Here is a 21,904-nt window from a genome sequence, read left to right as displayed (position 1 = left end):
CATTTCACCTTCTTTCAGCTGTCCCGTGTGCTCCAGTGTTTAGCAGCTGCTTGTGTTTTGTTCCCCTCCCAACTGCTTGTCCTGTTTCTAGACTAATGGTGCCTTCTGTTTTTCCTTCCAATCTTTGGTTCACCTCCTCCATGGCTTTCAGTCATTTTCCACCCTAACTTTACTTGTGTTGATCTAGTTCTGTGTTCCGAGTGGAGCCTGTGTAAGACAGGAGTACGTGCCTGACTGATGGTCTTGTAGGCTGCTCCTTCGAGCTGAGAAGTTATGCCGTGGAGAGGGCAGTGAGAGCCACCCTGGGATACGGTGCTAAATGCTATCGTTAGTTAGTGCAGCTCAGGTATGGTGCAGCTCACTGCATAGCCATGCAAACAGCTTGATTTCTCAGCATTAAATCTCTTTTAAGGTGTTTCTCTCCTATCTCTGTAAATCACTGTCTTTGCTCTCTGTTAAGTAGGAGACCTCATTCTTCCTCTGGGGAGCGTACAAGACTGTTTGTCTTGCCCTTTCTCCTGTGGCTGTGCGGTAGCTGGGAGGCTCCAGAGCTATGAGAATATCTGCCTTTGTTCATCACTCTTTGGATGGGCCTTGTACTGTGAGCTCTTTGGTTGACTTTCAGCATGATCTGGTTTACCTGAGGACAGGGTGCTGTGCATATTCTGTGCTGATTTTGGGGTTAGCCTCATCTCCGTCCTTTTGAGAATTTGGGGGATTTTATTTAAATCTCTTTGTTTCTTTGCCCTTTTGGGGATTTCTCAGATCTATTCCCCAATACCAGATGTTTGATGCTGGAGTCAGACCTGTTTATGCTCAGCTTTGCGTCTTACCTTAGCATCACTTTTTCACCACTGTGGTCTCCTCTCCAGTTGTTACTGATAAAACAACCATTGTCCAAAGGGTCTATTCTTTGGCTTTGTTGCAACTTAGACTTCTCGGTGCTTGTGTTAGAGCTCTGAGTTTAAGCTCTGACAGGGTGACGACTTCTTGGTCTTCTCCCACGGGTATTACCAGCAGTGATTTTCTGTCTGTATCTTGTGGGGCCCGATTGTGCAAAGGACTCCTGTACCAGGTATAGCTGAGTAGTGTCATGGTCTGTAACTGCTGTTCTGTGCACACAGATATCTTCACCACATGTCTCAGGCCCATTTCCCATTTGATGCCGTTCGGTTCACCTCTCAGATACTGCATCCTTTCAAGGAGCCACTTGGAGATCAGGCTTGCTCGTCAGTGACTTGCTGCCAGCAGCCACATGGGCCCTGGCGATGAGTGATGTGAACAGGGCTCACAGTCCTGATGCTCTCAAGCTGTGTCCTGTCTCTGGATATCTGTTCACGAGAGAGAGTTGTGTGAAGGTGAGTTCTTGTGCTGGCTTCTTGAAAATTGTCTGGGATTAGAGTATTCAAAATTCCCGTCCTTCAGAAACCTGGCTCTCAAGAGCTACGTCTGAACACTCATACAGATGCGATGGTGGACACTCACTTGTTGGAGGCCACACTGTAGGTAGTCCTTCAAGTTTCCTGAAGAGTTTGATGTGTCTGGGGAAATATTGCAGAAGTTGCAGGAGAAATCAACCTCTCTCTTCCATTGAGATACCTCATAATAGATGGTCCTTTTCTGGGATGTTTGGACAGCCCAAAATCTCAGTGTCAGAGGTCCTTAGAGGAGCAGAGACCTCACAGCTTGGGCACTGAACAAAGCGTTCACGCTGCATTGGTCTTGCTTCCAGTGTTTCTGTGCACAGACTGCCTGATAGCATGCCCTTCAGCTGGGGGGGGTGATAAGCTCCTATCTCTGTTCTGAGGAACAGCAGACCCCTGGGACCAGAGACTTGGGAACCTGGAAGTCTGAGTACCGTGGCTGAGGGCTGGGAGCAGATTTGCAGATAGATCATGAACAGCAGTTTTAACAACTTAAATCTGAAAGTTATGCGCTTGACTTTTGTTTTGCACAAGACCACGCACTCCCAAGCTGGGTGCTGTACTGTGTCCTTGGTGAGGGGCATGGTTCCGACCCTGGGGTGGTGCTGGCAGATGTGTCTGCTCCTCTGGTCTCAGTCCTGCAGGCTTCAGTCAAGACATGGCATGACAGTGCATTATGGTTTGATTCGCACTGTTCTTCAGGCACTTCTAATGCTGGTGTTGTCTTAGGCTGGGGTCTGAGTGCTGCAGGACATGTCATGGGGAAGAAGGGAAGAAATTAGAAGTGAAAACTAAAATGTTTAAAAAATATAATTTAATTTCTTACAGAGACTCAAGCGTTTAATAGTTGGTACTCTGTGAATGGAGTACACAGACCAAAGTTTGTGTGTTAACAGTGGTCAAATAATAAATAGATTCATAAAATCTACATGAGAATGTTTGGTTTGGGGTTTTTTTTTGCTTATTTTTTGAACGTGGTGCAATGGCACATTAACTTTTCTTTAAAATCTCTGTAATTTGGTGTATCGGTAAAACTTGATGGATTAGACACCCTGTCATAGCATCCCCTAGCAGGCTTTTAATTCAGACATGTTTTCTGGCTGTTCTCAGGCTGGAGCAAGTCAGGACTAGCTGGCACATGAAAAGGAAATGCTATGGAGCTTGTCGTAAAAATAGCGCAAAAGAAATGTGAAGCTCTGATGTAAAGAAAAGCTGAAAGCTAACCTGTAACTTTACTATTGTTCACATTATTTAAAGGTTGGATGTCCCTTTTTGTATTCTGGTGATTAGAGAGCAATTCTCAGATTTCATAAGAGCCTGAACAACGTTATTACAACAATTATTGTGTTGCTTCATTCTAAAACTGCTTTACTATCATATTTAGCAATATGAACTACAGGGTTATTTTAAAAGCAGATTAGCCACCTGGATAATATATGAGACTGGATTTTTCTTTTTTTTAAACATAGAAAGTGGTAGCAGGATCAGAGCTTGCAACACTGGGAGGATTCCTCCAGCGTTATACCTTCAGATGTAGAAGATGGAGGTGCTTTTGTTAGTGGAAAAGTCTTGGAAGAGTTTGACACTTCCCCTTTCCTTAGGTGATTTACTTCAATCACTGTTTTGGTGGCTGTCACTTAATTAAGAACTGACTTTTTAAAAGCTCATTTCTTTTTTTCCTCTATCCTTGAGTTCCTCACATTATGTTGATAGGTAATCTGAAGTTACACACCTTGGCTGGCTGATCCTGTCTATAGACTTAGGTCTATTCTAGTGCCTTTAGTTTTCCCATGCGACCTGCTGGCTCTGTGCATTTGTGTATTGTCATATGGGTAAAATCTTGGTTGCTCGACATGGCTTCCCAGTTCTTGTTCATGATGCAAATTGTTGTTTTGCATTTCTAATTAATTGAAGTACTGCTTTATATTATGAAAGTTTTCTCAGTACTCAGAGTTGTAGGAGCCGTGATGGAAGGATGTCTATCGCTGTGCCAGAGAGTTGGGGTACGTATGAAGTGCAGAATTTGCCTTTAGGCATTCAGGAATTAACTTGCTGTCCCTCTGAGGAGAAGCAGTCCAACACAAAATCTGGAAGGCCAGATGGTGTGTGTATTAGGCAAAGGTATAATATATTTTCTTTTTCTGAAGTGCAAGTAAGATAAAAAATACAAAGAAATATATGTAAACCTTTGTGTACCAAAATAAGATTGATTTTCTACAAAATTTGACTGCCTAGTAGTGCTCTATAGTTCCCCTTTGGGAGCCCAGCAACCTGTAAAAATGTTTAGAATAAGTGTCAATAGTTTTTGTGTGAATCCTCGACCATAGGAGCCTGGAATAAGGTTCATTTGTCTGAACAAGTTTAAGGCCTGGTGCCAGTTTTCCAGTTTCTAGGTTGTCTGCTGCTTCTAGTCTGGAGTGTAGACAAGCCAAGCAAATGAACATTTGGATGCAGAAAGGAAAAGCCCTGCTGCTGCCTCATGGTGGTGATTGACTGGAGTAAGCACATGTAAGGTGGAAATGTTACATGCGTTTACTCTGTCTTGTACAACTGCTGAATCTAGGAAAGGTTTCTCTCAGCAGCTCCTGAGCGTCAGTACCAGCCTTTTCAAGTTAAGTTGGGAGAAAAATGAGATTTGGAAAAATGGTGACTGTTGTATTTAATACGCCGATAAACTTTACTGAATTACATGAATTCCTTGACTGCACTAAAGAAATCTGGAGCGCCCAGAAGAGCAGCTTTTTATGGCATACTGCTGGTCCTCTCTACCTGTGGTCTAGGCTGATGGCTTCCTCATCTCTGACGCAAATCTGTTCTCAAAACCTGTCTCCATTTTGGCTAGGTGTAAAATACAAAATATTACTTTGGTTATTTTTCTGAGCCTTAAAAAGCGGAGACTTAAACTCCGAGGCATTTTAACTGTTACGATTCTTACTTCCACCTGGAGGCAGGGATCTAAAAACTTGCAAAAAAAAGTACAAAATCCCAAATGTTAGAATTTAGGGGACTTTTTAAAGTAGATCAACCAGATGTCCCATCCGTGCAGTCACCTTGCATTTCTCTGCTACGGAGTTTGGCAACTCTGGCTCCCTTTTACCTACCTAAGAAGCAGCAGCTGAAAAACAAATGATTAAGACTCCTCTGAAACCTTTGGCACACCCCTTATTTAAGGAGCAACTCAGCCCGTTTTGTGGTTACACCCACCCTTACATGCAGGCTCCTCTTAGTACTTAACTGTGTGTACTGCCAGTATGTGTGTGCACAGTGTTAAATGAGCCTTGTAGTACCAGCAGTAGAAATGAGAAAATAAAAAACCCAAACTTCCACGGTGGAATAAATTTTCTGTTCTTCAGCATTTTCGTAGTTTATCACTGCCATATTGCTCATTTTATGTTACTTTCTCTGTAATAACCACAAAAATGGGCCAGAGTTCCACTTTTAAATCCAGAGCTGAATGTAAGTCTGTGCTGAGAGTCCTGGGGACCTCCATGTTAGCTATGCTGGTGTGATTCATTTGGAAGAGGGAGGACTGAGCTGCAAAGTTTCATGCTGATTTCTTCCCTAATATATCCAAAGTTCAGGAACACACATTTCCATGGGCACCTGCCTGTTGGAAGATCACAGCTGATTTACAAACTGTCTTTTCCTGATGTTAGCTCTAGTCACTACATTAATTGCTGTGCTATGTCAACAGGCTTAGAGAAACATTTTCAGACTCCTCGTACATTTCTTTAAGCAGTTGCTAAAGCGGTGACTATTTTAGAAGCTAAGAATTTAATATATTTACTCTTACTAAAGTAGCTAAATTAATCCTGTTAAACAGTATATGTGTGTGGGGAGAGAGGAATTAATTCCTGAACTGCATTTAATCTTGAGAGGAAGACACGATTTGAGATAATGTTGATTTATAGGGAAGTTTGGAACCAACTGGTAGCGGACTGGGGATTAGTTCAGTTTCCAGTTGCAAAAGGGTGTTACAGTTATGGAAAGTATGTAACATGCCTAGTGGAGAAGGTATAGTGAGTAGAAATTGCTAAATAAGATGTACATCTACCTGTGTGGCAAAGGCTGGGGAATCCCAAAGGTAGATGTAATTAATGCACAGTAATCTAAAAACAGCTTTGAAAAAAATCAGGCTGTGGGGAGAAACCTGCGTGATTGTATTAGGCTGCTGTAAATATTTAATTTCTAAAAATAGCTATCAAGTGGTGATCAAAGCATCTGGCATGTGTGAGAAGGCATAAAGCTAGCAGGAGAGCTTCAGAAGAAGTGAAGTTTGTTACTAAGGGACGTGACTGTTTTCTCAGCAAGGTGCTGGGGACTCTCACACTTCAGCTCCGCAGTGTCACAAAGCAGCAGGAGATGAGTGTCCTGGTACGGGGCGGGGGGCAGGAGGGGTGATGGGAGTTTACAACAGGTAGTAGGGCTGATGGGAGAGCACAAGTTGTGGTGCTTTCCCTGAGGTCCCTTCTGCAATGCCACGTCACCTGAGCAGCGTGTGATGCAGAGGTAGTCCTCTGGGGTGGCAGGTATATCAGGGGACAAGTAGCAGTAGGAACGTGTTGCTTGAGAAGCAAGGAAGAATTGCTGAAGGCTAAGGTAAGCTTAGCAGTTTTTTTAACATAATTTGTGGAGTTGGAGTCAATAAATGGTTGGTATCTCATTCGTGTCTTAAAATAGTGAAATAATTTCCAGGATTTTGGATTAGAAAGCAGTTTCTCTTTAGGCATAGTTCATTTGGACTTTCCCTATGGGATAGCTAAGGGAGAGCTCTGCGAGTGGTGCGGTGAGCCAGGTGGAGAGGGATTTTCTGGACGGGGAGGGTTAGGCAGTGTTGCTTGCTGCCTTCTCTTTGCCTGTCATTGAGACTGGGAAGGGTGAATGTGCCACCAAGCACATTCCCAAGGGGCAGTGTCCCAAGGGGGACATTTCTGGGTGTTCCCCTCTGGCGAGTGGTAGGGTAGGGGTGAATGCTGTGCGGCTCTGGGGTGCCCTTTGCAGGCGAAGCAGTCCTGGGTTGTCTGCTGGTCCGGACAAGGAGTGTTGGGACTCTGGAGTGTTGCTGACTGAGTCCTCCACCAAAGTCCCTGCTGGGAGTGGAGAGGAAGGATGGTGAAACGGTGTAGGCGGTAGGAAAGTAATTACATGTGTGAGAGGTGGGTAGGGACAGGGAGGGACTGTGTCCTTCTTCCCTCTGTCAAGTACGGTTCATCCTCTTCCCTGCCCTGCGATGTGCCAGCCGAGCTGACACCCAGTGTAAGAATTACTGACATACAAAGTCAACATTTGTTGGGTTTTAATCCCAAATAAAGCTAAATTGTCCTTAGAAGCAGCCATAGTCAGTAAGCCGCTTAAGTGTTAACAAGTAAGGTTTTTTTGTTTAAAGCAGGTAGAATTACTCTCTAGATTGTCTTAAGTTATATGAAGGTACTTTAATTCCTAGGTTATTGGTTGTCTGTATTCTGTGAGGTGGACATGATTTAGTGACCAAATTAGGAAAACCTCTGTTCTTGTTCGCTTTGCAGAGCCAGCAGAGCAAGACAAGACTACAAACTGATCATTGTTAGTTTTATGCATCATTGATGCTGTTTTTCCTATTCGGACCAATGTGGTTATGGCTGTGAAGTCACATGAGTAGCTCTGAAGTAATACAGATCTCTGTGTTGTGAGTGCAGCAGTACTGTGGCTTGGACGGGCACAGCCAAGGCATGGCTGGGCTTCCACAGCTTTGGTTAGTGATGGTGGTATCAATGAGAGAGCACAGCTCGGGGGAAGATAGGTGTTTAATCAGGGCTGGCAGTTTGAGTGACAGCTTTTTGCCTATTAAGGCTAAGCAGTGAGCATAAATAAGGAAATCCATTGTGCTGTTTTTATTAAGTATTAATATTGCAGTACAACCACACTTTCATTTTTTACAGCAGAAGTAAAACAAATTATTTTTAATTTCTCTATGAATATGCAGAGACTGTAGAGCGTAAAGCTGCAGAATCAAGATTCAGTAGCAGTCATCCGTGTGTCCAGTTCAGTTTTTGGGTTTGTATGAATGGTTTTCTGAAATGTCTTTACTCTCCTGCATAACACCTTTTCTACAAATGGTTTGCACAAGAACATGTATATCAGGGGGTCCATGCAGACATTTGTGGCAGCCAGCCACAGAGTGCTTTCTTTCGCAACAAAGAGCTGGTTCTGCATACGGCAGTCCATTCGGGTGGTTGTTTGACTCAGAGTATAGGGAACCCTGCTAAAATGAAAGGGGGCAAAGCATAAGAAAAACACGGTAAAAATGATGAATACTTTCCCCTTGATCCTTTGTTTGCTTTTTTTGTCTTTCTTCTGTGTTTTTATATAAGACTCATATACCTTTTTGGCAATAATTATATAAAATAGAAACATGAGGATGAGAACAGTCCAGAAGATGAGCTGACAGATATAATTGACAGCTTCGTGCCATTTGAGTCCAAAGTAATTCTTCAGTGAGGCACACTTCTTCACGGATTGGGGTGTTGCTTTCTTGTTCGATAAGATCATGTTAGGCAGAGAGAGAACAAAGAAGAAGAGCCAGACTAGACCCGCAAGGATCTTTGCTGCAGTCAGGTTTTGTACCCAGAACTTCCCAAAAGGTCTTACAATCTTGAGAAATCTGTCAAAAGCAATGAGACCGAGTAGCACTATGCTAATATACATGGTGTCATAAAATACCACGGCTGAGAAGCGACAGACAAAGGCTTTGAGTTGCCATGGTCCCAGGCCAGAGTCCGTCAGGATTTTCAGAGGAAGCATCAGGGTCATTATGAAGTCAGAAACTAAGATGTTTTTCAGGTAGACAATGAAAGTTGACGTGCTTGGAATATGGAAGAAAGCCCAAAAAGCCAGGCTGTTCAGTACAAGTCCCAGAAGGAAGACGAGTGTATACAGTACTGGGAAGACCAGCTGGGTGACTGTGGTGTCTCGGTGGCACGGTGCAGAGGAGGGTGCTCCACTGGAGTTACTGACAATACTCTTGTTTGCAAAATCTCCCATTGTTTGAAATAGACTTGGGTGAAAAGAAGAGAGAAAACATGTAACATTCTGTATTTAAAATGACTTGTTCCTTACAGCAACTGGCAGGTTTACACAAATAAACCCAAAACCAGAAGGTGCATTAAATAGACTGACCGATTTCTCTTCTAGTTCATAGAAAATATAAATCTTTGCTGAAGTTTAAGTTGTTTACACACTAATGTCTAATGAAAAGTTAAACTGGTATATATTCATTATGGAGGCCTAAGATAATATAATAGCAAGGTATAACAGCAGATTGCATAGAGCACCATTTGTCTTTACATGGAAATGTATTTTAACATTGAATAGAAATTTTACAGTTGTGGCCCAAAAGCAAGGTGCTTCTGGGGAAGAGACTTTGGTATTTCTTACCAAGCACACACCATTTTTCCTTTCTCAGCATAGATTTAAATAACATTATCAAGGTAAGATGCACACTGCTGGTTATCAGCCTCTGACATCTGAAAGCCAGATGACTGAGTGCCCCATCACACCACGTGAACGCTCCCATTGTGGAAGTACCTGAGCAAACCTGGCAGCAGCTGTTTCAGAGAGGGGTCTTTGGCTATCTCTGGTTCATCCGCTGTTCCTCTGCTGACAGAAGCCGTGAGCAAAGTACTAAGAATAAGGAAATGTGTAGAAAGATGAGACTTTTTCTGTTGGTGTGTTGTGTTGTTTCCTTCCTCATTTTCACATATTGCCTGAGTTAATCATGTTTGCTGTTGCTTTTCTCTCTCCCTTTTGCTCTCTGTCAGAAAGTGCACTACCTCCTCCTATACTAATAAAGAAAAAAATTACTATGTCCATCAAGACAGGCACATTTTCTGGCTTTTTGTTTGTCTGGGGCAGACCTGATGGCACCTACACTGTGCCATTATGATTTGGCTCCTTTAGAGACATGGGATGAGCAAGCACAGAGTGTTTCCTGACAGTTTTCCAGGATAATCCTAAAACGTAGCTCTGAGTTCTTGTTTGTGTGTGTGAATTCCCCTGTTCTGGACAGCACTAGTCATTGTCAAATGCATGAGCAGAAAGTGTGCTCAGAGCCACCCTTACAGTAGGTTACTTGGCCACAAAATCGTGTGCACTGACATATTCAGAAACTGTACCCTCCCTCTGTAGCCTGTTAATATTGACACATGAACCTGAGCTTGACTTTTGATCTCCAGAATGGGATTTCTGGTTTATTTTGGCATCAGTGTAGCCAGGTGATACAGCGTGCTGGTTACAGCAACTTTCTGGTTCTGGCAGAAGCTGCTGCTGCTGCATGGTATACTTTGTATTTATTATGTGTTTATTATGTATAATGTTGGAATCTAGTGCATTTCTCTGCAAACAGAACTTCTTGTGTAAGTTTGAGTCGTGATTTATCTTGTATTTTCCTGTCAACTGATGTGACATAGGGTTCTGGCTCCTTGCTTGCTGCCGTGTGGGAAATGACTCGCGTTCAAGCCATCCTTTTGTGGGCAGGCATGGATTGCTTTTTGAGGTTCTCAGGCTACAGCTGTATTGACAGTAAGTTCGTGCATTGGTGTCTACATTTTGGTTAATGTAGGTGTGTATGCTGATGTCGGTGTTAAATGGCTGGCAGAGAGCAAAGAGCCTTGAGGATGACTGGGATGAAGGTCACCCTCACCACTGTCATCAGGGTGACATGTCCCTAGCTGCCTGACCTGACTTCTGTTCGTTCATCAAGGACTATATAAAGCTGAGACGGTCCATTGCAGTACCCTGGGACTGATGTCCAAGGCAGCATCTTCCACGTTTTCTTCCAAACTGACCTCTTGACACTGTTCCCAACTGTAAGAGGCAGGTACAAAGTGCCTCCGCATATCCCGTCAGTGACTGCTATATGGTACACAGATAGCTGTAGTATCTGTTGTGTGAGCAGCTCATCTGATCAGGAAAAGCAGCTGCCAGACAACTGCCGCTCTCTCTCCATGTGTAGGTACAAAAAATGTGGGGAATGAGCGTTGGGTGGAAATGGGGCATCTCGCACGATCAGTCCTGGGCCCCATGGGGTCAGTTGTGGAGAGCGTGCTCTGGAGTGACCAGCAGCGCTGGTTCCGGGAAAATAATGGTACCCTGTTTTCTGCAGTGTAACCCAGTTACTGATCGTAATCAGTGTTGGTGCATATACCAGCATAAGCAGTGCACGAAACATTTTGTAAAATATTTAATTCATTCAGGCAGGTTATAAGAGATGCATAAACTCTAAGGCTGAGTGCTAAAGTAAGTGAACTGTCTTTTAAGTTTTGAGGAAATTGGATATCAGTCGTAAAAATGCCCAGTGCCCTGCCAGGCACAGATAAGTACCGGAGAAGGGTAAACAGGCAATGGCTTTTGGCAGGACTGAGCTCTTGCATGATAGTGAAACATATTTCTGAATTGGAGCTGTTTTGCAGTGATGAACCATAATTTATTACAATAGCCTAGGATCTTTTTCATGTGTGGTTGTTACGATACCTGAACATGTTATGAACCTGAAAATCCTTCCCTGTTTTTTTTCAACTTTTCCAAATGAAAAAGGGGAAGCGGTTACATTTTTTGTATAATGCAAAAAAGCTGCCCTTAATAATCAGTAAAGATTTTACTATGAGTCTTTCTTTCCCTAAGATCTAAGTATTCTGTAAATTTATCCTTTGTATATTTTCTAATATAATATGTTTTTCCCTATAAAAGTGTACATTTTTGTTTATTCTTGTAGTAAGGTGAAGTGTTTGAAGATTTAACTCGCATCAAGATAAGCCTGATTGTAAAATAATTTCCTCTGACATACAACTGTTAATTTATTGGTCAATGGATTAAGGATTGCAAGCATATAATGAGATAAGCAAAATGTTATTCTGTTACCAAAAATCTGCACAGATAAATAGCTTATCTACGTATGTCCTATATTTCTGTTTGTCTGCCAGTTGTGTACAAGGTGACAACTCCTTGTATTTAAAAATCACATTTACTGTGGATTTTATTTGCATTTCCCAGATCTTGTGTTGTCATGAGCTTTACTCTGGCCCAAGTTAAGCTATTTCTGCAAAATCTTTGCGTTCATAATCTCATCTGTAGCCTTTCATGACTTTAATTTTTTCCTTACAGCTCCAACTGTAAGTTCAAACTTCTTCCTAGAAATTCTGACAAGCATGGAGGTTGTGATCAGGTGGTGCTCTTGTTTTATTAAGGCTTTCTAGTTTCACCATTTTTGCAACCAGTGATGTTGGTTCCCAGGTGCTTGTGCTTCATCTGTAGGACAATTTCTAAAGAAGTCGGTGAAATTCTAGATATTCTTCCACAGGACTTTGTGCTGTTTCCACCCACCAATAAATGTGTGTGGCCAAGAAGGACTATGGGTAGTTCTTAGCTCTAGAGTGGTGTCTCATCTGTGTCATCTCCTTCGTTCTGCTCCTTCATCTGTGCTCTGAGTTCTGACAATGCTGTGTGCTTGCACAGCATGTCTAGTAAGGACTTTCTAAATGATTTGCAAAGGAAAAAGTATATGAATGGATCTAGGCAAGCATTTAGCGATGTTAGCCACAGCGTGCTCTCTTTCAAGTAAAACAAGGTGTTCTGAGCAGAGCATTCAAAAACATCTCTTGTTTGGCTCAACGTGTAGGGGATTCTAGTAAAGTGGAAAGGCACAAAACAAATAAAAAACACTGCGATAATGATGAAAACCTTCAGATTTACAGTCTTTTTGGATGCCTTTCCTCTGGATCTTGTCCTTTTATAGGATTTGTACAGTTCTTTACTTATGAGTATGTAGCATACAACTATGACTGCTAAATTAACCCAGAAGATAAGTTGACAAATGTAATTTACAATTTCATGCCAGACTAAGCCAAACTCAGATTTCAAGAGAGCGCACTTTTTTACGTTCTTAGGCGTTTTCTTCTTGTTCGTTAGAATCATGTTGGGTAATGAAAGAGCAAACATTGATATCCAAATTGCTGTGGACAGGATCTTGGCACCTAAAAGTTTCCTTGGTGTTGATGTTCTGAAAGGCGAAGTGGCTTTCTGATAGCGATCGATAGTTATTAGGCCAAGAAACAAAATGCTAATGTACATGGTGAAGTAAAATACAACCTGGGTGACTTGGCACACAAATCCTCTCAGTACCCATGATACCAACTTTGCATCGCTGAGGATTTTAAATGGAAAAGTCAAGATCATGAGGAAGTCAGAAATGACAGTGTTCTTGAGGAAGATGATGAAATTTGATTTACTGGATATTTTAAAAAAGACCCACATTGCCAGGCCGTTCATGGTGATACCCACCAGGAACAGAATTGTATAAAGCAAAGGAAAAATGGCTTGGCTGAGTTTGTTGTCGCTAGTGCAGTTGGTGTCGTTTCTGGAGTAGCCGAAGTCGGTTGTGGCTTTCATTTGCACTTTGTCTTTTCCCCCCTCCCTGTAAAAACAAAAAAGAAAAATATGAAATTGTGAGTTCTATCTGTGGTAAGACTTCAACCTTTTTAGTCTGCTTTTAATTTTTGTTGGGAACATACCTTTGGGGATTGTGGCTGCTGTAAGTTGTGTTTTACTGTACTGAGGATGTCAGGTTTCTACAGGGGAGGAGCGCTAGATGTAGCCACGTTTGTAAGGTGGCTTGGCTTGATCTTCTGTGACTGACACGCCGAGGCGACCTTCCATCCTAACCTCCCGAGCTTCCCACACAGCTTCCCCGAGACCCGCGCTGCAGGGGTGGGCGAGGGGCCAGCATGGCCGTGGGCTGCGGGGGCGGCGCGGCCGGCGTCGTGCCGCCTGTTCCCTGGCGCGAGCGAGCGCGCGCGTGGGTGACGGCGCAGCCCTCGCCGGGTGCAGCGCGGGGACGGGGGGCCCTGACGTGGATCTCCCGGCCCCCGCGGCCCTGCCGCCGAAGTTGCGGCCGAGGCGGGCCGCGGGCCCCGGCCTGGCTGGGCTCGACCCGGCTGTGCCGCCTCAGGCGCTGGCCCGGCAGCAGAGAGGAGCTGGTGAGGGTCCGCCCGGGGCGGGGAGGCCGTCGTGCCGCAGGCGGGCCGGCTAGGCTGCGGTTTCGCTTGTCGGACACGCGTCTGCCCGAGCTGCCTCTCTCCTCCCAGGGAGGAGGGAGAAACGTCCCTTTCTGCATCTTCGTCAGTGTGGAAAGCAGTAGCGTTTAAACTTGTTGTGACTGCAGGTTTAACAGTGCCGGGCTGAAGGAAGAGGGGTCAAATGCCCCTTTTTAGCGTGTTTCTGCTCGGCTGGCTGGCTGGCTCTCCCAGCGGCGTTACTTCAGCCTCGCTTTTGGTTGTCCTTGAAGCTGATCTCTGCCTTCCCCTCCCTGCCCCTGCTCAGACCCTGGGAATGGCTGCTCGCAGGCTGCTGCCGTTTTACCCGGGTACTCCAGGGGTGGATGTGGCACCCCACAACGTCACTGTTTGTTGCTTCCAAGGGGAGGAAAGTGAGAGAGGAGAACCTGCTCTTCACCCTACATATTAGCACTTGGACAGCCAACGGTGTCCGTTACTGCAGTGGTTACACATTTGCCGGGAAAGTCTGAAGTTACTTGTAGCTCTATTTATGTAGGTATTCATGTATACCTTTGCTTCTAGTTTGACAGTTTATCCTGTCGTTTTCCTAAATCACTTGCTTTACCGGTGCCGTGTTGCAAATAAATTTAAAGCTTTGCTGACTTGAGGCAACACGCAGGAGCTGCAGCATCCCGTGCTCTGCAGTGAGCGCCTGTGTGAAGTCACTGCTGAGACCCCTGCGTAGCGCTGCACCCCTCCGAGCCCGCTCTTACCACGGAACCAAGAGCACGTTGGCCAGCCAGTCATCCACAAACTCCGAGCGACTGGCATCTGTGTAACTGGTAACAGGGGCTGGGCTGAAAACTGTTGCTCTTAGTCCGAAAACTTTGATCAGATCAGGTCTGATCAGAACTGGTTGCCTGGGAAAGCCAGGCAGGGATGTTGAGTCAGTTAGTGTTGCATTTCAAAAGGAGTAACTTTCAGGTGTGTAGTGATGCAATTGTAAAAATTGCTATATTTCTGTATGATCTCTGCCTTTGTAAAATAAGGCGCTCGGGAGTTGATGCTTTGTCAGCCAATGCCCAAACATCCCTGACATCTTCCTTACAGAGCTGCAAAGGTTTATTTCTATCTTATCGGTAAGACAGAAATAAATTGGCTTATGCTTTGAAGCACGTAACAGATTCAGCTGCCAAGTCTAATCCTAATGAAATAAGAATTCCCTAAGCATGCAAAATCAGACACCTCCCCCCCCACCCCAAAATCAAAGAGATTACCGTAGTGTGCTGTTGAGAAGCAATGAAACGCTTGGGTATTTCCTGTGATGGGAAGCTAGTGTTGCTGACAGAGGGTCGTTCGTGGTTCCTCTAGTTCTTCACGCTGTGAGCAGGCAGGAGTGTTCATGTGTAAATCCCACAGAGCAAGGAGAGGCTGGAGGAACAGCTGAGCATCCCAGTTCTGAGACTTAGACCTTCCTCTGGCTTTGAACTGCTTTTTTAGCCAGAGACAGCTGCAAATTCCAGGTGACGTTCTCAGTGCTTCTGCTTTTGTTTCCTCTAGATGAGAGAGACAAATAGAATTTTTAAAATAATTAGAGGTTTACTTCCTGCTTTTGACCTACTAACAGAGTCACTATTTTTGAAAGAGAGCATGTATTTTGTAAGACTGTGCAACTTGTCTGAGCACAGAGTTGCACCCCGTCTACCTTTTTGCCTTGTGATTCTTCAGTACTATTTTTGTACACAGCCTTATTTTTTAAAAACTTTTTAAGTAGTTGAAAGTAGTGGTGATTGTTTAGTTTGGAGAAGGTAAGTATAGTACTGAACAAAATATTTATACTTTATATGACTTGCAGAGCAGTGCTCCAAGTTTTTAACTTATATACAGTGCGTCAACATTACACAATACATTTTATTAAAAGACTAAATATAACCAGATACAATTTAAATAAACTATACATATTTCAATTTCTTTGGGATGTGCAAAATAGAATTTTAGGAGTTGGGCTGCCTCTTTTTTTCAATGGACTTGTACATAATAAGAGAAAAGTTGCACAGTTTCTAGACATTTGTCTTCTACTTACTAATCTGCTACTGAATATCAATCCAGGGGACAGTTAGGAGGTTATCTGTATGCGTCCCCTGACTCTGTCCTTATAGATACATACAGAATTCTTAATATCAGATGACATTTTTTCCTTCTGTATTTTTACCCTACTCTTTGGTGATTTCATTTGGCACTGTTTCCTCCACACTGATAACCACAGGAGATGGGTTTTGTGATGAAGAGTTAGTTATTGTTTATAGCAGTCTGGGCTACTCAGGTCGGGTTTCTGCAGGTGATGACAGAAAAAAGAAAAGAGACTTCACTCGTATCTGATCTTTTCAGGATGAATCTTCCAGTCATGAGTGTAACCAGCGTATGATTCTCCTTTATGGTGTTGGTAAGGAGCGCGATGAAGCAAGGCATCAGCTGAAGAAGATTACCAAAGACATCCTCAAAATTCTGAATAAGAAGAGTACTACTGAAATGGGTGGTAAATGCTTTAATGCTGCTGTATGGTAGCCTGTAGCGAAGATCATGGGAGCTGTTAGGTGCTCAGCAAGTTGTCTGGAGCCATGCGTGTTGATCATGTAATTTGGCTTTCATCCCCTTTGCGGTCACTGGGTGAAGTACTGACCAGAGTCAGCACAAAGTGCAATCTGTTGGCCTGCCTTACAGCTGCACCAGGATGGCAAAGGGCCACTGTGGTTAGAAATCCCTATTTTCCATTATAACAACTTGGCTGTAAACACTTGCATTTGGCTAAAGCCTGGAATATGAGATATTGGCCAGTGAGCGATACATATTCCTTACCCTCCTAGTAAAACTGCATGACTGTTTTTCAGTTTTTCTTGGCTGTCACCTTTTTGCATGGAATAACCTCGAAGTAGCTTTGATATTGTTACGTGCTGTGGCGTATATTTGTCCCAAGTATAATGGAAAACTGAGGCAAGTAGGGCTTTATGTAGTCATGAGTAAAGCTTATTAAAATTTTTATTGTCTTTTAAATCCATAATAATGCAAAACTACTAGGGCTCCATTAAATATAAAATGACCAAAATAATTTTTTATCTGTTAAGTTGGGGATGAAGGGCAAAAAGCCAGGAAGACCAAACAAGAAGCATTTCCAACCCTAGAGACCGTGTTCACAAAACTACAGCAACTGTCCTATTTTGATCAACATCAGGTGACATCTCAGGTACTTCCCTTGTATAAAATCATAGCCTTTTATGTTCTGCTGTAGAGATATCAAATAGGAAGCAAATCTAGGTTTTTAGAAGTGTTTTGTATATACCAAGAATTTTCAGTGCACTGCTTCTTCAAAGGCAAGTGAAAAAATGCTGCCTTGGTATTATAAAATACCTGCTTCTGTAGATATTTGGGTGTTTGGTTTGGTGTGTTTGGGGGATTTTGCTCGTTTGTTTTGCAAGAAGCTTTCTGGATTATTATAGATGTCCTGATTTTTTAATGAAAAATTTGAAATAAATTTTACATAAATTTCCATTAACAGCATTGTTTAGAGCTCGTTGGTAAATCAGATACTTATTAAACAATCTCTTGCATATGTATAAGATGTTACTTCATCTGTGTTCATGAAGGACAGTGAACTCTCCTGTGTTTTTGTGCAACAAACTGAGTATGTTTCTTTGAAAAGCTGGTGGATAATACAGTTTGTTCTTTTCTGGATATTTATAGTCAACCTTTACTGTTAAAAAGCTATATCAGTGGCTGACTGGAGAACATAAATAATTTGTTTTAAATGACAAGCCTAGTTTTCCTGGTTTATATTAGGACTTGTAAGTGTGCAAATACATCAGCACAGGATTTCACCACTTTGTCAGGTGTTACTGTTTTTAAGTACATTTTAATAACCAGAGGCTAATATAAGAAACAAAGTAAAGGAGGTACACGTTTGGTACTTAATTTGTAAGACATCTTTGAATCTGGTCTTTTGAATGAATTTATTACATGTTTTGTTTGCAGGATAACATGTTATTAATTATCTGAAAATCATCAATAAAAAAATCACAATGCAGTAAGATGAAAAGAAAAATGATTTTGCCTCTTTAAAGCAAAATACCCCACAGAATAAAAATCAGTATTGTAGATGTTAAGAACAGTGTGACTCTCAGTGTAAAGCAGCAGAACAGCATTTTCTGTGTTGTCAGTTTTGAAAATAAAATGGCATTACGACTGACTTGCAGGATAGTAGCATAATAGATATACTCAAGCATGATTTGTTAGTGCTTTTATCTGCAAAATGTTGTCACTTGCTATTACCACCTACGGGATAGGATTTTTGGAGCACTAGTGCATCTGAGAAACCCTCAGTCACCATATGACTTTTCAACATTTATTTTCACAGATCTCCAGTAATGTTCTCGAACAGATAACTAGTTTTGCCTCAGGAACATCCTATCATCTTCCCTTGGCTCACCATATACAGCTTATCTTTGATCTCATGGAACCAGCACTGAATATCAATGGACTTATAGACTTTGCAATACAGGTAAACAGAGTTCATTGGTGGCAGGGGAGTGGGTGGAGGGGGTGGGGGTGTATTATGTCAGGATAAAGCTGTGATACATTTTCTGTAAAATCTGAAAAAACCCAAGAGCTGGACTGCAAATTCTCCTGATTTGCTGCCATGCGCTTTTATCTGTTTCAGTTTCCTGACCTCCGAAACAGAGTGCCAGATAACTTCCCCTCCTGTCTTACTTTGACAACTTTGGAGAATCAATAGATGTATTTTATTTTTAAATCTTTCAAAATTAATAAAATTCTGGATTATTTTTGCACAAAGTATTTTCGGATGGGCTTCACTGTTTCAGGCTGAACCATCATATTACACAGTAAAGCACCTGGGTGCCAGAAATGCCATGTATTTCTGAAGAGCAGTTCTGAGGGATGTTTTTTATACTTTAACAGTTTATTTTGCTCCCCATTTCCCTTGTTCTGTAGTAAGGAATTTCATTTTTGTTTGCCATATAGTTTTTCCTTATTGAGTTTTTTTTTGCACACATTTTACATGTTTAATTTGGAAGTTATTTTCAGTATTTTTGTGTATGTGTTTTTAGCTGTTGAATGAGCTGAGTGTTGTGGAGGCAGAGCTGCTGCTGAAGTCGTCCAGCCTGGCAGGAAGCTACACAACGGGGCTGTGCGTCTGCATCGTCGCCGTTCTGCGGCGTTACCATGCCTGCCTCATCCTCAACTCGGAGCAAACCGCACAAGTCTTTGAAGGGTTTGTGGTAGCTACAGTTTTCCAAAAAGTATTTTTGGTGTTCGCTCTTAAGCAAAAAATGCGTTTAGGTTCAGGTAGTTAGACCAACTATCGCACTGCTATTGGAAGGCTGGAAGTGAGCTCAGGTGAGTGGAGCAGATGGCTCACCTCTGCAGCCTGCTCCCTGCTGCTGGCGGCTGGTGGGACCTGCACACTTTGTAACCTAGGAAAAGGGGGGAGCTGTGTATCTTGATTTCCTACCCATTTGCCTCATTCTGCCCTGGGCTCGAGTGCCTCTGTGTCCTGTCCTCCCTGGGGCCCAGGCAAGCGCACAGGTGACACCAAACTTCACGTGAGCCCCGTCAGCCTGTAGATGCAAGGTCTGTCATCAAGTTGCCCAGCTAATGGTGGGGTTTGTATGATATGTAACAATATGAGACAGATTTCTAAGGTGTGTTGGAACGAACTCAGAATGGTTTTATTTTTGCAGGTTGTGCGGGGTGGTAAAGCACGTCGTTAATCCCTCAGAGTGTTCCTCTCCAGAAAGGTGTATTTTAGCTTACCTCTATGATCTGTACGTGTCCTGTAGTCACCTGAGAAGCAAGTTTGGAGACCTCTTCAGGTGGGTGGTAATGGGATTTTTCTCACCACTGCCTAGCCTGTAGACTGATGCAGACTGCTGTGGTTTTCAGTTCAGTCTGCTTTCCCTGGAAGATGCACCGTTGCCTTTGCTGCTTTACCTTTACTGATCCAATTCTTTTGCCTGTGCCAGCATGGCAGCACAGCATGTGGTCCTGAGCCTGCGAAGTCCTCGTGCTGTGTGGGTACCTGCTGTGGAGGAGCAGAGGCTGAGCCCTCCTTGCAGTGCTGTGGTTAGCTGAGCAGGTTGTTTCAGCAAGCAGCGCTCACGCACAGCGAGCAGGCGTGGGGCGAGGGAAGCGGGGACCGTCACTGTCAGGCTGGCTGCTGAGGCAGTTGTGGCACGCAGCGTTGGACCCCTCCCCAGACACCTTTGCTTTTGCCGATTGTGGTGTGCCTGATTTGGTTCCTATAATGCATCAGCAAATTGGCTGTAATACATACAATGTTGGATGGAAAAATAACAAAATCTTAGCTGACGCAGCTGTAATATTCTATTAAATATTTCCTTTGATGTGGGGAGAGGCACAAACATGTTTGAGTTTGTGAAGTTTTATGCTCGAATGTTCAGTTCCTTGATTTTTAAATTAAAAAAATATTTTAGGTACTCATATGCTGTATTTTTGGCTCTTACTTTTTAAAGGGGGAGTGGAAACCTTTCATATGCAAATACGCATCTTGTGAGAGTTACAAACCACTTCAGTTACTGTTTCCCCTCCTAGTTTATATACCTGGGTTTGGTTTGCATATTTCACATTTGTGGTTTTCATTTCATAGGGAGCAGGAAAAGAGTTCTCAGTAATAATCTTAATATTTTAATAGTTTTACAAAGACATGGGAATGGTGGCATTTAATATGAGAAACACTAGGAAAAAGAAATATGAAATATAGAAGAACTACAGAAGTGTCTTAGCTATATCCCGAAAGTTCAGTAACACAATAAAAAATAACATTTTTATTAATACTAACCTACAATAGCAAAGCAAAACATCATCTAGTACTATAGAGATATTTAAGGTATTAAATCATATATTAAATATGTGATATACAGCCCTTGATTTGAAGCCCCTTTTTTCAGACAAGTGGAGTTAGAAATTCTCTGAAAACTGGTAATAAAATTTATGTATACATATTTTAAACAGCTGTGTATAAGGTAAGGCTACACTAATTTTCTTCTTGGTTTCCTTGCTACAACTGAGACAAAACCAAAACCAGTTGTCTGTACATGGCAACTTTTTTAGCTGCTTTTTAGTACGCCATAAGTCCAGCTATTTCTCTCTAAGTCAATTTGAAGCGACAATAAAGTACAGATCATAAATGTTCAAATGTAGAGACTTACCTTCTGTATATTGGAGTGCTTTGAAAATGGCTTCTAATATCATCTGCAGTATTTCTCATGACCGGGCTTTACTAAGTGAGCTGCCTGTTTTCGTTTAGTATGCTTGGTATATTTAGTTGTATTCACTAAACTTCCTTTTTTTAAATCATTCCTTCACTTTTTTTTAAATTGTTATCTTCTGACCACTCCCCCAGCATTACTTCTTGTGCAAGTACAGTTTCAGAGGCTGCTTTGCTCACATACTCAGTATTGTATCATTTGGGTTTTGGACCTTTCTTTCTGTGACCCATGGGGTAAGTGTAGGTGAATGCTGTGATGACAGTGTCGGGGACGTATGTCTGCCCAGGATGCCCATTTAAATAGTGCCTGATGTTTGAAGTATGGGGTATTTGTTTTCCACTAGTTGGTTTTCTTTCTTTGCTGTTACACTGGCTGTTAGAGCAAAGGGTTAATGTCAGGTATTACCCTTCTTGTAGATTAATTATCCTGCTAATGGCCTCTTCCTTCTGCACTGGAGCTTCCCGATGAGGAGCAGCCGTGTACAGGGGCTGCACAGTGGCAGGGTGTCCCCAGGGCTGCCCTCCAAGCCCCGCGTCCAGCTGCTGCTGTGCACACTGTGCTCCTTCCTCAGGTTACAGATGCCTTCCAGAGGCACAGTGCTTCCTCTGTCTTTTCATCCTGGGGCCAGTTGAGTTCTAAAATTCTAAAGGTTTCATGTGTTTTAAGTTAATTTAAATTAACAGATTTTTTTCAGTAATGAAGAAGTCTTCCCTGTTGGGATAATTGGTGAAGTTTGTCCATGTGGATGTTGTTTCCAGCTGTGGTATAAAACCCAATGCTTGAGACAAACGCTCCTTAGAACATTTTGTGTGTGGAATTTGCATTCTTCACTAACACCTTTTTTGTCCCCCTGAAGAAAGCAAATTAACATATAGGTATTCCTAGCCTGGAACATTTCTTGACCTTTTGTCATAATTATTAATGTCAAAATATGACCTTTAAGTATCTTTTCTTTGTTTACTGATTTCATCTTTCAAAAAGTTGTCTGTTATGTCATGTTATTACCAAATGTAGAGTTTTTAATTTAGATAAATTTTCTCATTTTTCGTTAATTAATTCTTCTTCACCACCGCTGCAGTTCACTGTGTCATAACACATAAAGAGGGGGAGCAGCATTGTGAAGCACTGTTAACAGTTCAGTGTAGAGGCATTT

The 21,904-nt window shown here is 42.6% G+C and overlaps 3 protein-coding genes across 4 annotated transcripts in view; 1 reads left to right on the top strand and 2 right to left on the bottom strand.

Annotated features, from left to right (window-relative positions):
* Positions 1-21,904, top strand: part of MED12L (mediator complex subunit 12L) — a 155,850-nt gene that overhangs the window by 92,942 nt on the left and 41,004 nt on the right. For both annotated transcript variants that reach the window (XM_052803046.1, XM_052803045.1), the window contains 5 exons: positions 15,839-15,986; positions 16,573-16,691; positions 17,859-18,002; positions 18,571-18,734; positions 19,204-19,335. In XM_052803046.1, coding sequence (XP_052659006.1) covers positions 15,839-15,986; positions 16,573-16,691; positions 17,859-18,002; positions 18,571-18,734; positions 19,204-19,335 — 707 coding nt within the window. The remainder of the gene's footprint in view (positions 1-15,838; positions 15,987-16,572; positions 16,692-17,858; positions 18,003-18,570; positions 18,735-19,203; positions 19,336-21,904) is intronic.
* On the bottom strand, positions 7,280-9,841 carry P2RY13 (purinergic receptor P2Y13). The gene is made up of 2 exons (XM_052803040.1): positions 8,988-9,841; positions 7,280-8,457 (listed from the first exon to the last, which is right to left on the bottom strand). Exon 2 carries the CDS (start codon positions 8,442-8,444, stop codon positions 7,413-7,415), a length of 1,032 nt encoding a protein of 343 aa, XP_052659000.1. The 5' UTR covers positions 8,445-8,457; positions 8,988-9,841; the 3' UTR covers positions 7,280-7,412.
* Positions 11,142-21,183, bottom strand: P2RY12 (purinergic receptor P2Y12). Its single transcript, XM_052803041.1, has 3 exons — positions 20,692-21,183; positions 14,728-15,006; positions 11,142-12,870 (listed from the first exon to the last, which is right to left on the bottom strand). The coding sequence occupies exon 3, from the start codon at positions 12,843-12,845 to the stop codon at positions 11,826-11,828; it is 1,020 nt and encodes a 339-aa protein (XP_052659001.1). The 5' UTR covers positions 12,846-12,870; positions 14,728-15,006; positions 20,692-21,183; the 3' UTR covers positions 11,142-11,825.

This window comes from Harpia harpyja, chromosome 12, assembly GCF_026419915.1.
Source record: "Harpia harpyja isolate bHarHar1 chromosome 12, bHarHar1 primary haplotype, whole genome shotgun sequence".
Classification (NCBI taxonomy): domain Eukaryota; kingdom Metazoa; phylum Chordata; class Aves; order Accipitriformes; family Accipitridae; genus Harpia; species Harpia harpyja.
The sequence above is the reverse complement of the archived record's forward strand: the minus strand, read 5'-3'. Positions and strand labels throughout refer to the sequence as shown.

What these genes read in the sequence shown, in the direction of transcription:
- P2RY12 (XM_052803041.1), bottom strand. Translation starts at nt 12,845, where the DNA reads ATGAAAGCCACAACCGACTTCGGCTACTCCAGAAACGACACCAACTGC.
- P2RY13 (XM_052803040.1), bottom strand. Translation starts at nt 8,444, where the DNA reads ATGGGAGATTTTGCAAACAAGAGTATTGTCAGTAACTCCAGTGGAGCA.